At 33.6% G+C, this 16,051-nt stretch overlaps 1 protein-coding gene across 1 annotated transcript in view; it reads right to left on the minus strand.

Annotated features, from left to right (window-relative positions):
• STT3B (STT3 oligosaccharyltransferase complex catalytic subunit B) overlaps positions 1-16,051 on the minus strand; it is a 106,081-nt gene that overhangs the window by 26,485 nt on the left and 63,545 nt on the right. The window contains exons 4-5 of the mRNA XM_045537542.1: positions 12,153-12,218; positions 9,754-9,853 (exon numbers count right to left, since the gene is read on the minus strand). Of these exons, the coding sequence (XP_045393498.1) occupies positions 9,754-9,853; positions 12,153-12,218 (166 nt within the window). The remainder of the gene's footprint in view (positions 1-9,753; positions 9,854-12,152; positions 12,219-16,051) is intronic.

The raw sequence follows: 16,051 nt of genomic DNA on the forward strand, positions 1-16,051 counted from the left end.
GTTTAGGAACCTGGACTAAACTACTATCCCCATCTATTACAACTTTCTATCCATCCATATTAACCTACTTTTCTTGCCCATTAAATCAGAAGAATAAAGCATTCCATCAAAGTGGTGAGCCCTAAGGAAATGCACAACACCAGTAACGTTGTAAATCACTTATTACATCATGAAATGTTACCACACTGCCATCCAGTGGATGCACAATTACTGGCACTTATTACTGCAGATCATAATTCCAATGGTTAGAAAAATTCCAAAAAAAAAAAAAAAAAATAGAAAGATATATCCATATACATATATACACACATACATATATTCACACACATGAATATTATCCTGTTTATTTTTAATCAAAGAAAATCTCTTTGATTGGGACAAATAATAATCTTCTAAGTATCTTTTCATTCTTGACGCACTTTTATATCCAAAGATATGGGGTGGGACAAGATTGATACAAAGAAATATACCATTGCTCTTGACTTAATGGGCTCAAATGAGTTGTTCTGTAGAATAAAAGACACTGAGAAATTTGATCCAAGTTCCACTGAAATTTTTGAAATTGAAGAAGCTCCTGCTGTTCCTCAAGCCGTAAGTACCTTGTCTTTAACAAGGCATTACAACTTATGTTGATAGTACTCTTTACGTTTTCAAGCTACTATCACACTTCCTTTCATGTAAATAAATTTAGAAAAGGTTATGCAAATATTATATTCCTATTAACTGTAACCCACCATTAAATCACATTAGCATTTCTGAATTTATTTCCAGGTTGACATTTAATGGAAATGGCTAACAAAATACTCCTTTGCTATCCAACTTCTCTCTCAACCAAAATATTATTAACCAAAAGAAACACAATAGGGAAATACTTTAAAATCCAACCAATTCTGCTTTATTAAAAAATATGATTAAAGGCTTGTAAGAATGTCAAAGCCTTTGATTAATAAAGATACTTTTACTACTTCGTGATCGCTTTGGATTACTGTGAACCCTAGTAAAATATGCAGGGTAAAGAATAGTAAGAAACTTACATGGATTAAAGATTAAAACAACAATAAAAAAACCCAAACACTGGTTTCTCTTGACCAGCAGACAGAAATGCATGATTATATTAACAGGCATAAGAATAAGAAGAATAACTTTTCTTTTCCAAGGACATTGCTCATTGCAAACTATGTAGAGAATGAGTCAGTGAAACTGATAAAATTTTACAAGCTCCAGATTTGTAAAAGCAGCAAGATATGACTTGTTCAAAACACTTGAATAAAGAAAATCACAACATTTTAAAACAGCAAATATACCTTGTACTGATAACTAAAATGAAATCAAGGATAGTATACTAGGAAAAAGAAACCTAGACAAAATATGACTGGGTTTGAGTTCAACATACTGTGTACACACGTGCACATGTGTGCACATGTGTTTGAAGACTGAAGAACTCATGAAATGTATATGATTTTTACATAAAAGCATTGGATAATGCTCCTTAGTAACTTCTAGAGCTAAGTAGTGACTTTATCAAGAAGCAGTAACAGACAAATATCAGCACACTGAATTCAATTACGAACTTACATTTATAATACCCGTTAAGTGTCCAGCATAGGGCCACGTTCCCAGAAAATGCTAACATACTGAGAGAATAAGATGGGGAATATGAAAAGGTCTACCTAAGAGATTTATTTATCATTTTGAGACAGGGTCTTGCTCTGTTGCCCAGGCTAGAGCGCAGGGGCATCATCATAGCTCACTGCAACCTCAAACTCCTGGGCTCAAGTGATCCTCCTGCCTCAGCCTCCCAAGTAGTGGGGACTACAGGCACAGACCACCATGGCTGGCCAATTTTTCTCTTTTTTGTAAACATGGGGTTTTGCTCTTGTTCAGGCTGGTCTCAAACTCCTAGCCTCAAGCGATCCTTCCACCTCGCCCTCCCAAAGTGCTAGGATTATAGGTGTAAGCCATTACGCCCAGCCAAGATTTATTTTTGACAATTCAAACTGTAAAATGAAACTGGTTAATAATCTCCTAGTGAATTAAAAGGGGGGAGCAATATCACTGCAGCTTCATACCATTGTTAGCAAATTCACTGAATAAAGGCCACTTAGGTCGCACTAGGTGAATGCAAACTAAGACAGTAAAATATAATAAACACAAAATAAAAAGGATTTAAACCACAGGGAATCACAAATCATGTTACCATTAAAACCTTTAGATCCTTCTTCCTTTTCTTCATGTCAACTACCCTTGTAAGTAAATTCATTTAACTAATAACACTAAGAATCTGTTAACTTCTACACAGAAGTTAATTCTTCTGGACTATGAAACAGACACAATTCTTGATGAGAAGCACAGATTCTTCAAGGCTCTTCAAGACTCTCACTCAGGTCTATTCCTCCAGGTAAGAGTACCAAATGATTTCTTACATCTGTTTAGCTTGTAGAACATGAAGATTCTTTGTTTCTATTCACTGGAAAAGCTTTTTTGATCAACAATAAATCATAGGTAAGACCCTTGCTCTAAATATCCCGAGTATTAATACAAGAAGATACTGGAAGACTAATCTGTTGTGAAATAAATAACGAGTCATATTAACACTGTAGGTGGCAGAAGCAACAGCATTTCCCTTCATGTGCACACTTGAGGTAAGGCCCCTGCCAAATAACCTCTAAAATCCCCACTGGCAAAGCTGTAAAGGGGATCCATATAAGTCACTCTAAGGAAAATCCCATCCCTTTCTCCCAATAACTAGTTTCAATGCCTACTATAACACTCAACTGGAAAATTTACCTTACGTAACCAACACTGCAACTTCTAATTTTAAATGGAATCCTAGGACAAAAATAGGGGGAGGGGCAGTTATAGTAGTTCCTTGTTTGTCTGTCTGCTCTTGGCTCACACACCTTAAAGGTACAAGGCAGGCAAAACAACTCAAGATAGGGCATTACTGATAAACTGAACTGAACTGAACATTCTAGGTAACATGGGAAAATCATATTTTAGTGTAATATAGACATATTAAATCCTTGTAAATAATGTCTTATCTAAAGGCTATAAAAGTAATCTCTTGTCTTCGTTAAAACTTCACCTGCCACAAATATAAAACCGTACAGCCTTTTATTGCTTTCAATATTTTAAATCAAAACCATCAAAACTATTTAATTATATACTGAGTCCCATTATAATTGTGATGTTATCCCAAATATTTTGTGGCAGTTAAATTTAACTCTATCAGATACAATGCAAAATAATCAAGAATACGAGTTTCAGAATAATTTTTACAAAGCCTAGGACCACAGAGAGAAATGTTTGTTATATAAGATATATATTATATATAAGATATATATAATGTTTTTATATAAGATAAAATTGATTTAAAGAACTCATACTATAGTGTGTCATCTGCCAAACACAAATATTTTGATACATGGATATTTGGTAATTATCTCTTTTGACCCTATAGGCTGTTTACTATATTTTAATTTATTTCAGAATAACAAAAAGTTAATAATAGGTTTTAAAGGTGCCCTATTAACCTACAATTGCATATCACCACAAAAAGAAAAAATATTGTTCTGATATTTAACATTTTCTATCCCATAAGTATTAACAGCAATTTAAAAAAATACATTTCTGTAATAAGGAAACATAACTCTTTTGTGTTGCTTTGTGAATTCTTAGCTGATTTACAGTTCTCATTTGAGAAAAATCCAATTCTATGTTTAAATGTGATTTTTTAATTTTTTTTTTATTTGAGACAGAGTCTCACTCTGTTGCCTAGGCTAGAGTGCAGTGGTGTCATCATAGCTCACTGCAACTGCAAATTCCTGGGCTCAAGCAATCCTCCTGCCTTAGCCTCCCAAGTAGCTGGGATCACAGGCGCGTGCCACAACATCAGGCTAAGTTTTTCAATTTTTTTTTCCCCAGGAGAGACAGGGATCTCACTCTTGCTCAGGCTGGTCTTGAACTCCTGAGCTCAAGCAATCCTCCCGCCTCAGCCTTCCAGAGTGCTAGGATTACAGGTGTGAGCCATTGCACTCAGCCTTTAAGTGTGATTTTTTCAATACTTAAGCTCTCATTTATTTACTTTAAAATGCAGGTAACTAATTTCTTAGGTTAAATTATCCTGTAAAGCAGTACAAGTTATATGCAAGACCAGCAATGTTGCTTCTCTTCTATTTCATCAATTAACCCACATTGCTTCGTCAGTATGCTGCTGCTAGTCTTTGTTATTTCACAATGCTCCTACCCTTCTTCCCAGAATAGACTTCACAAGGCCCTGGAATGAGCCGTATTAATAAAATAAGTATTTGTACACATAGTAAAGAGCCAATGACATTAATAATATATAGCTTTACCTGTTATATTTCATGTGAACATATGGGAGCTATTTCTGATCTTAAGCTCAGAAAATTGTTTTTCAAGGGAAACTGCCAAAACAAAAAAAATATAATAATTCCATATATTTTAAAAATAAGATTTGGTAGTATTCTTCCCTTGTTAAATAGATACCAGTTTTTATTTTTCTAAAAACTGCTAAAATACATATTCAAAAACTAATATAAATACACTGAGGAGCATGGAGGTAGGAAAGTGTATTATGTATGTATTTCTGTAAGAAGAAATTGATGCGTGGTAGCTAAAAGGGTAAGGATAACAGGAGATTAATAGATGATATCTAAAATTGAAAAAAAAATCAAGAAATAAAGAGTCTATAGTATGTCAGTGATAAAAACAAGAAATAACAGAGAACTGAAAGTGGTTGACTCTGGGGTTGAGAATTTAGGGAGCAAGCCAGTTAAGGAAAATGTGTGGGAGGGAACTGCTGGTTTTGCTATAAACCTTGCAGTAATATTTGACTTTTTCAATTATATACATTTATTGTCTTAAATTTAAAAATTATAAACAAAAATAAGAATACTACTCTATGACCAGTTGTGTTTTAGCTGCTATTCTGTACTTTATAACATACATGTTATTTCTCCATTATGTGTCTCACAATCAAAAATAGTTGTGGTGAAAGTTTATTTTCACTTAAAAAAAAAAAAAACACAATCCTCAGATTCACATTGGGGTTTTATCCCCTTAGTCTTTATGCAGGAATCACCTCTCACAGCCCCTTGAATTCCTTCTCTTCTGGTTATTCCTTCTTAACTTTAACATTAATAGAAGCAAACACTTAAACAGTATTTTTTTGTGTTAGCCTGTTATAAGCACCTTTCATATATTAACTCATTTATCCTTAACAATCTGTAAGGTAGGAACTATTATCTTTATTTGACCCATGAGGACATTAAAGCATAAAGACATTAAGTAACTTGTCTAAAGTTACAGTAGTTAAGTGACCAGGAATTGAATCCTGGTAAATTGGCTCTGGAGGATGTACTCTTGCCATCAAAGATGTGACACCTCTTATTTATGGTTATATCACTACAAATACTTTGTAACTTTGTTGCTATACTATTTTCTCCCCTCAAGACCAAGACATATCTCCAAAACTTTCAAAATGACATGTTAGCTGGGAAGCTAATAAGACCTCCCTCAAATTCAAAGTCCAAACTGACTTCCACAAATTCCTCTCTGTTTCCATTTTGATCGCATGCTGTAAAATTGATTATATCTTTGTATCATAATGGCTAGCACAAAACTTAATTCTATTAGACCCTTAATAATATCTGATGAACAGATTTGCTTTAATTTCCTCAAAAACAGTATGATAGAATTAGACAAATCCTAGAGCCTCCTGCATTTGTATCTTAGAATTTTTACACGCAATACATTTTTACATGCATGTAAGTTTGATTTCTGTAAGTTAGTCTAGCATTAAATATGTTCTATTTACCGTTGCCAACTATAAACATGACTCTTAATAACTATGGCTTTACTTTTAATTTACTCCACAGTAGGATTATCTTTTCATTATTCACAAGATATATAATCCTGTAATAACTTGTACAAAGCTAAACTATTCGGTATATCTATAAAATTTCTCTTTCAATGATGCTTCCCAGCAAATATCACCAAAAAATACATTTTAGTTATAATATGAAAAATGATTCTGTTACTCTTCTCATTCAAATGAACTCACTGCAGAAAACAGACAATACCATACACAAGGTGTTTCAGTGATGTTTCAAAAGCATTAATCAATACTAGAAACTAATTTCTCCCCCTGCTTAAATTATTAATCTAATTTAGTTAATGCAGCCCTTATGAACTCTGAGGTAAAATTCACATTTCTATAAACTAAAAACCAAGTCTCATTTATTATGAATTTAATATGTACTCATTTTAAGAAATTTGGAAACCAGACATAAGTATGAAGAACAAAATTCATCGGTAATCCTTAGTCTGCTTTACATTAACATTCTCCTATATCATCAAATACTCAAAAAGATTAAATTTAAAGGCTGCATAATATTCCATAAGGCAACACTAATTTAAGCAGTCATCTTCCTACTGGACATTTAAGTTAGTTCCACATTTTCACAATTACCACTTACTTCACAGTGAACATCCCTAAACCTATCTTCTTATCTTTAATAATTTCCTTGTGACATAAGGACGAAGTAGGATAAACTATCAAATTAGAAAGGTTAAAATCACTTCACATCCCAGTGTTATGTGATACTTGCAAACCAGTCTTTCTACAGTGCAAAATAAGGTTTGAGTGTTCTCACAAAAACACCATAATCCTGTTTGTACCCACTTCCCAATGTAGTGAAATTCAACAAGTACAAAATATGTCTTCATAAAAAATTTTAATTTTTCCTCCCAAAATTTTATCAAGTAGAGAAGGCCTCTCATCTTGGCTCTTTTTACACCTTTTCCCAATTCCCACTGCCGCTTTCTCCTACCGCTATACATTCACATCAACCTTCCATGTGCCTCCTTTTCCACATGTGAACAAACTTTGACAGTTTTCTGTGGCTGTGTTAACAACTGATTGTAAGAGCACTTGCAAAAAATTCACTCAAAAGGGGAACAATTTTTTTTCATTATTAGTTCAAATAATTCATTTTAAATTCACTGAATTTGACACTTAGAACAAACGTTTAGTTAATATGACTGAGTTTGCCATTTATCAATCCTGTTTATCGAAATATTTCTGTTTGAAGGGAGGGAGAACTATACAAAAGACATCGTGTGCGAAAATCAAAGGACAACCTGTGTATACAAACACCTTATAGAGCCTCCACACTTTTTAGGACCATTAAGTTAGGAGACACCAAACTTAAGTCCTGATAAAATTGAGAGGAAAGAAGAGAAACACTTGCTCTGTACTACCACTTTCCATACACTTAAAAATAAACTCTATGAAAGCAGAATAGAAATCATCAAAAATACTCCTACATAATTACATGGATAAAGTAAGAGGAACCAGAGGGGTAAAGTGGAGAATTGAACACTATGGGGATTACCTGAAACATTTACTAATCAAACTTTATACACACATATACCCCTAAATCATTTTATTTTTCATTCCTTTAAAAAGAAGAAATATTCTCAAGAGCCAACCAAAGTAGTACTAATTGCATGCTTTTCTAGAGTGATCAGAAAAATCCTAGTTAATAAATACAAGATCCTTTCTCAAATTCCCATTCTTTTAGATCTTGGTGCTAATGTTCAAGGGGAGTGGGACATGCTTGTGTTTTTGACTTTTATGTAGAAGGTACTTCCATTTGACCTCTTTAACAATATATTTATCTGACTACTTCTGACCTCTCCTTGGCTTTTCTTGATTCATGGGCATTTCATAAAAGTGTATTTCTCAATCATCTACCTACTCTATTCCCCTGACCATTAAATTTCCAGAACCTCAGATTTTTTTAATTAAACAACAACAACAAAAAACCTCTTAGTTCCTTCTTATAGCCATTTAATTTAAAAAAATTTCCTTATATTTTTCCAAAACAAAAATCTCAAGATTATAGTTTAATCTATCATTCTCCTTTCTGGATCCCAATTACTGTTTACAGTGCTTTCAGGGTAGAAAAATATCATAGGTTGATATATTTCAACAGTATGGTTATATATAAGGGAGGCACAGTTATAGTGGATTTTAGCATCATGGGCTTTGAAGCCAAAATATCTTAGTTCAGGCCTCAGCCCCATTACTAGCTACATGATTTTGAGAAAATTATGTCTCCTCTCATTTCCTCATCTATAAAATGAGGATAGCAACAGTACTGATCCTCACAGTGCGATTCTAACGATTAAATGAGTTAAATAAATGTAAGGTATTTAGAACAGTTTGTGATGCGTAATAAGAACTTGATATATATTATTTCAGTGGTGACTGTTACAAATAATGTTACAAAGTATGTTGAAATGGCTAGAAATGAAATTAACATACTGTGAATTTTTTGGGTTTTTTTTTTTTTTACTTTACTGAGACATAATTCTGTAGTGTAAAATTCACCTTAAGATCTATCATATACTCACAAGGTTGTATGACCATTACCACTGTCTAATTCCAGAACATTTTCTCATTCTAAAATCAAACCCAATATCCATAAGCAGTCACTCCTCCACTTCCCTCTCTATCATTCTCCCCCCCTCCCCATGCCCCTGGCAATCTACTTTCTGTCCCTCTGGATTTGCCTATTCTAGACACTTCATACAAACAGAATCATATACTACGTGTCTCGCTTTTTTACTCAGCATAATGTTTTCAAAGTTCACATTGTAACTGGGTGTCTACATGGAAGGAAATCAATGACCAGGAGTAAGAGGGAGACTTATTAGTCATATTCTTTTGTGCTTTTTGAATTTTGAACTATGTGAATATATTATTCAAAAACTAAATTAAAAAAAGTTCATGTTGTAGCATGTATCAGCATTTCATTTCTTTTAGTGGCTGAATAATATTCCATTGTACAAATACACCATAATTTATTTATGCATTCATCAGATGACAGACATTTGAGCTGTTTTTACTTTTTGGCTATTATGAATAACAAATGCTGCTACGAATATTCATATAGAAGTTTTTGTGTAAATATGTATTTTTGTTTCTCTTGGGTAAATATCTAGGAGTAGAACTGCCACGCTACTATGTTTTTAAAAATGACCCTACTTAAATAAGTTTTACCTTTGTGTTACTGTTTTCCAACAACATAATTATAGTAGAATGGTATTATTTTTACTAAGACACTGGTTTTAGATCACACTTGCTTTCTGATTCATTCAACCCATAGAAATTTTATCTCTATTGTGAAAAATGAGCTCTAAGGTGGGACATCATCCATAACTAAGCATCATGGTAAAAAGACTTGCTTTAAAACATGTAGAGAAAATAAAGATTTTTCTAGAGACATCAGAGACTTAGTTTATTTGTACACTATATTTAAAAGGGCTTTCAGAAGTTTATTAAACTATTTACTCTGATGATGTCAACCTCTCACAGCAAGTAAGCAGAATCTGAATAAATATGATACGAAAAATACAAATGATTTTCATGGTAAAAATTTCCATTCCCCAAAATTGGGGGAAAAAAAAGGTTGACAAATATTAAACCCCAACTAATTTCTAATTTCCACAAAAACAAAACAAAAACTTATCAAGGAAAAACTGATGACAAAGCACTTACAGAAAAATGCCTGACCTTGATTAACATAAAAAGCAAAATGAATATAAAATTATTTTTTACCTTTTCTTGGGTAATACTGACCCAACAAAGAAATGTCTATTCAATGGAAAGAATGTGTACAAAACACCTTTTAGCTGACAAATTTCAAAAGTCAAATTTCTTACCTATGTAGACTCTTTTGCTGTATCTCTGCATCAGTAACAACACAAATACATGCAGTGGTATAAGGTTGATGATAAACACATAACCACCCCAAGCGGAGACCTATGGGAAAAGAAATGCTAAGTTAAATAATTTATATTTTTAGTTTTTTAAAATAGGTAAGTTTTATTCATCATGACAATCTAAACACATAATGAACAAATATAAAACACCAGGATTTTTAAGTTTGAGAAATGCTTAAATATGGATTTTTTAAATCTATAAATAACCTATTTCTCATTTTTATTGATAATTAAAATAACATGATCCCACAAATCCAATATGCTTTTCTAAATTTACTGGTGAAATGTTAAAATTAAGCTAGATTTAATAGGAAAGCTGAGAGCATTATAACTTGTGAATTGGCAGTAGTAAACAGGCTGTCATGGAGACAAGAAGTTTTAGAATACAGATCGTAAACTTTGAAAAGAAAAAAAGTTTTTATTTCACCCATTTTTGATGATAAATTCATTGCAAGAAAGTTCACTGAGAGTAAAACCATGACTGTTAGCACTCATCAACAATTCAATTAAAAGAAATATTCAGACAATCTAAATATGTTTTGAAATTCTCAAATTTACAAGTGCTAGTTGGGTATAATTTTTCCCTACAACTTAATTACAAAGCAAGACCACATTTCAATGTTAGGCCTATAACATATATCAGAATAATTCAAGATGTTCTGGTCTAAATTAATAAATATTCTGAAGAGAAATGTTCATTCTCAACCAACAGAATTTATGAATTTTTTTGGTATATTGAATAATAGGCAGTAAGCTCTTGCCAAGATCAAAGTTCTTGGATGTACTCTAATAATCAAAAGCTTAAAAGAATCATCTGTATAATAGTCACTTTAGGAGACTATAAGTTAACATATCTATTCTAATAATGCTGTCCTTGTCTAAGTCTAAATTATTTCAGACCCTTTTTATAAGGAACTGTCATCAGTTTTCAACATATGAAAGAACACCAGTTTGCTGCCTCAGTCACATGTTATTTTTTCACCAAAAACAATGTTACTCTAATGAAGCACTAGTCCTAACTGAAAGACTTCTGGCTACTTCCAAAATTTAAAACTAAATTTGAAAGAGAACAGGTTTGCCATTATATTACTCAGTAAAACTGCACAGAATGAGCCCCAGCCTTTATTTTAAACGGGCCATGGATAACTTGAATGCACATATTCTATAACCTTTGTTTAAAAAGAAAAAAAACAAAGTTAGCTAAAATTATTATTATTTTTCAGCAAACAACTACTATATATGCTATGGTGAGGAAAAGAGTGAAAGAAAAAGATGTAACATTGAACCCCAATCTTACAAAATCTGTTGTAAAAATTATGTTAGGTATTTACACGTTAACCTAGAGGATGTGACCATTATTTAGGTAATGACTAGAGAATTACTAGGATTTTGAAAATTGAGCTTAATATCAATATGTTACCTTATCTACTTTGTCCACTTCAGAACAAAGAAAAACTGAAAGCAATCTGATGTTTTGAAAAATACTTGCTGATCTTATAATGATCTTTCACTACAGAGCTTTATTTATTTATTCTCTGGCCCACATAAAATCATTTTAAGAATTTTCCTTCATTCACTTTAAGGAATGCAAAGAGAACAGAATGGGCCAGAAGAACATTCTTTTTACAACCTTTTTTCATTCCCTCTGTCTTTTCAGTTAATCTTTACTTAGGTTATCTTTTCCACCAAGGGTTCTAAGTGCTCTTATTTCTCTGCTCTAACTTGAGGTCACTAAATAGAGTAGATAATGACTGTTAAAAACTCAGAGTATTTTGCCATCATTCAGGCACTAATTCCAATACATGAGAACTAATTTTTAGAATATTTAAAATTATCTGAGTTTGTTAAACAAAAGCTTATTTCATCTAAACATGGTATCATGCTCAATATTTAACAGGCAAAACTTCCTGTTCCATTTTAGTTTGCAGTCTAACTTAGAAAATATTTACTTGTCAGAGCAATTGAAAAAATAAAGCTAGAAACAACAGAAAAATAATATTTAAGTCTAAATGTCATTAAAAAGTTAAAATATTTTAGAATTTATATATATGAAAAGAAAATGTTTTGTTTTACTTGCTGCAACCATTATAATTTGAGGGGTTAAGTACTAGTCCTCCCCAACAAAGTAAAAGTCTATATAGGACCTGGGGGCAGGTAGGGGAAAAAGGATGGTAGGTTAATGAAAGGGAACACATGAAATAAAATCAAAATCCTAAAGACTTCAGGAGAAAAGAAATAGAAAACTATAATAGCTCTGGATGAGAAAAGAGAGAGAAAGAAATCGTTCTAACTGCCAAACACCTGTTAGACTTCATGTAGTTTCAAATATGAAATCTTACCATATAGAAATACGATAAGCAGCAGCACATTGTCCAAAAAACTGACCCAGTTTTTACAGATTTTACCTAAAAAACAAACAAGAAAAGCAAATGATATAATGAAAATGTTTATAAATGATCCTGCTGAATTTAAACAGTTAAATGTATGGTAAACATGTGCTACAAAAAGCCAAGTTTATTAAAAAAGAAAAAGTACTGTGGTTATTCAGATATGCAGATCTATTTAATATATGTATTCATAACATTGAGCAGTAGTTAGACATTTTAAGAATAGCTCTGACTCTTTTGTTATGTAGTTTTCAGTTAACAAAAAAATCTTAAAAAGGACCAATTATGTATTTCCATTTTCTAAAAAGCCTCTTGCCCTCACTGATATTCAGACTCCCACTGCACACCATGCCACAGAACACCAGCTTCCCATCACCTCCACCTGCCTACACTCTGGTGGGCAGTCTATTGTTTATTCAGTTGCTCAAACCAGTTCTAGCCTGGCCAAACCCCTAACCTTCTCTGCTGTCAATGGGTTGAACCATATCCTATCCAAGGAGGTCCAAACACCTTCCAAATTTACCTTTCCTTGGGTACTCTCCCTCAGCCCTAGGATACCATATATTGAATTTCCTTCTATCTTAGTTACTCTTATCATAGTTAACACTTCTTTCTATATAACTTCTCTTATAATCTAATGTGATTGTTTCTCTGGGTCTAACTGGACTCAGACTGCTACAATCTATTATAAGAAAATCAAGATGTATTTTTACAACCATTAAATACTGTTCATATCCTGAAATTTCCTCAGACTCTAAATCCAACTGTATAGGCTGAGAGTAAGAAAAGTAAATAAAACATATTCCTCAATATTTACTAATACACAAAAAACTTTGCTAAGTTATGTTAGACATACAAATTATAACTCAGTCCTGCCCCAACTGGGAAGATAGACACAAAGGCAAGAACTTCAGTCAAAACATAATATAAGAGAGAACATATGGTGAGCATAGACACTGAATGCCAACACGTCCTCACAGATCCTGAAAATGCTAAAGGCAGGAAGGCATTTCTGGCTGGGTTAAAAATCACAAGAAGCTTTACTGAGGTAGAAGTATTTGAGCAGAACCTTGAGAGCAATGAGGCAGAAAAAACACAAGTCACCCAATCAGCTACCCACAGTGGATCCAGCAGCAGACACAAAGATGCAAGTACGGGTGTGGAATTTAAAAATTGTGAGCCCACAAAAAGCTCACTATCTAAAGTAGCAAGTAAATAAAAAATTGGTACAGCATACCACATTTCAAAGAATCTATGACTATCATTTATAACACACATCCTAATTTCAGAGATGCCAAAATGTGAGGGGAAGTGTATGTCTTAAAATCAATGAATGACAGTATACACCAAGTGCTATAATGGAAATGGATATTATAAAGTAAGTGCTATGAAAACAAGAAAAGAGAGTAACAAAATCTACCTAAGAGAACAGTCAAGGTTTCAAAAAGGCAGGCCCCGAAAGATTACAAATAGGTAGAAGGGAATTAATAAACAAAGAGGAATTATCATCTGTAAAACCAGAGAACACTTGAACTATTCAGAAAGAACCAAAAAGACTTTAGGAGATGATGCTCAAGAGACAGGCTGGCATTTTATAAGTCATATTCAAGATGTGGTCTTCATTTACAGGTGAGAAGGAGTCTAGTAAAAGAGGATTTGAAATAGGAAATACATTCAGATATACTATTTTAAAAGTTAACTAAGGTAAGCATGTAAAGAATAGACAGAATATGTCACTAGTAAAACATAAAAGTTAAGAGGCTGGTATAATAGAGTAAGTGAGTGTTGAGGTCTAAATTTAAAATAGTAGGAATGCAGATGGAAAGGAGAAGTTATGTTCAAGGGCCAAATCAACATTTTTTTGGTGAGCTACTAAATTTGGAGCATAATGGAAAAAAGAAATTGAGAAATCTTAGTTTCCTAGCTTGTGGTATGAGCCATCAATGGGGAGGAGGAATGCCAACAGCTGTCCAGCCGGAATAGGTGGTTTTTGAATTTAGTTTTTGACACAGCAGTATTGAAATGCTGAGGGGAATGATGTAGCAAGAACATGGGTTTGAAATTCTTAAATACCTGCATTCAAAACCTATCTCTGTGTAACTGGGGGGCTAATTACCTAACCTTTCTGAACCTCTGTATCTTAACCAGTAAAATATCTCTACTTTAGAAAGATTAGGATTAAATGAAACAGCACAAAAAGCATCATCTCTGTGCATGGCACCCAGAAGACAGTCGAATATTATACCTCTTCTTATTATCCCCAAGACATTGTAGAGGAAATATTAAGGTGGAATATGAGAAATTAGACTTGAGACCAACAAATAGCCACTCCCATAGAAAAGAGAAAGTGGCCGGGCGTGGTGGTTCACGCCTGTAATCCTAGCACTCTGGGAGGCCGAAGCGGGAGGATCATTTGAGCTCAGGAGTTCAAGACCAGCCTGAGCAAGAGCGAGACTCCGTCTCTACTTAAAAAAAAAAAAAAAAAAAAAAAAAAAAAGAAAGAAATTATCTGGACAACTAAAAATATATAGAAAAAAAATTAGCCGGGCATGGTGGCGCATGCCTGTAGTCCCAGCTACTCGGGAGGCTGAGGCAGGAGGATTGCTTAAGCCCAGGAGTTTGAGGTTGCTGTGAGCTAGGCTGATGCCACGGCACTCACTCTAGCCCAGGCAACAAAGTGAGACTCTGTCTCAAAAAAAAAAAAAAAAAAAAAAAAAAATGAAAAGAGAAAGAAAGGTTAAGACTAGAAAAATAAGTTATAATCAGATGAAGAAGCTTGAAAACAAAGTTAATGAATTCATGCCAGTGTTTTCCCAAATCAAACTGTTACTATATTATCAATAAGTTTATTGTCTAAATTCTGAGCTGTAGCCCACAAAAAGTATATTTATTAAATAAAAAATAACACTTTTTTCTCTTCCAAAACTAGGTAAAATGGAACCTTTTATCCGATGGAATATTTAAAAGAAGCCTGACATAAGAGACATTTCTGGTTACAGGGGTATGAATTCAGAGATTCTTCAGTGAGGGAGGGAGAGGGGAGAGAAAGGAACAGGGATAAAACAGGATGTAACAGTCTAAAACAACCATTTCAGGGCATTTGAAATCAATCAAATGCAGACAAATAAATTAAGTGTGCTCTTCTTGGCTGAGTCTGCTCCCAAAGCATGCCCCTTTTGCACTCAGCTTGGTTGGCAAGAATGGTGGTTTAATCAGTCTAAGGCTGGACAAGAAAACCAGCATCTTTGTTGCTCAAGGAGGAGGACCTGATGGGGGCCAGCAGTTGGGAAAATAAAAAACAACAGCTTTGCCAGCTAAAGGCACTAAACTTAGGAAAAAATGGGAGAAACCCATAACTTTGCCAGTTTAAAGCTGTGAGACTAGTTGCAGCAAGCAGAAATCAATGAGATGATCCTGAAAATGACAAAGCCACAAAAAGGCTGAGATAAGCTCTCTACCCATCTCTGCTGCGAAACTACATACATGCATAGGAAACACCTGAGAGAACTAGCTAAAAGAAAAGGCCAAGGGAGACTTAAGGGCCCAAGGTGTTTGAATACAAACTCTGCCCAGATTTCTGGCTGGTATATAATCTATGCAGACACAGAGGTGATCTGTAGTAAGTCAAGTTAAAATATAAGAACTAAAAATAACTGAGCAGATATGTCAATGGATACACACCAGAGGGAGAGACACATTCTGCAGTTTTAGTTCAGGAAAGTTACTAAAACAAACCAACTAATCTCAGAAAAATGAAACAGAATCTAGAGTTACTACGTTATCTGAAATGCCCAGTATTAACCAAAAATTACAAGACATGCAAAGAAACAGGAAGGCATAACCCGTATTTG

This window comes from Lemur catta, chromosome 1, assembly GCF_020740605.2.
Source record: "Lemur catta isolate mLemCat1 chromosome 1, mLemCat1.pri, whole genome shotgun sequence".
NCBI lineage: Eukaryota > Metazoa > Chordata > Mammalia > Primates > Lemuridae > Lemur > Lemur catta.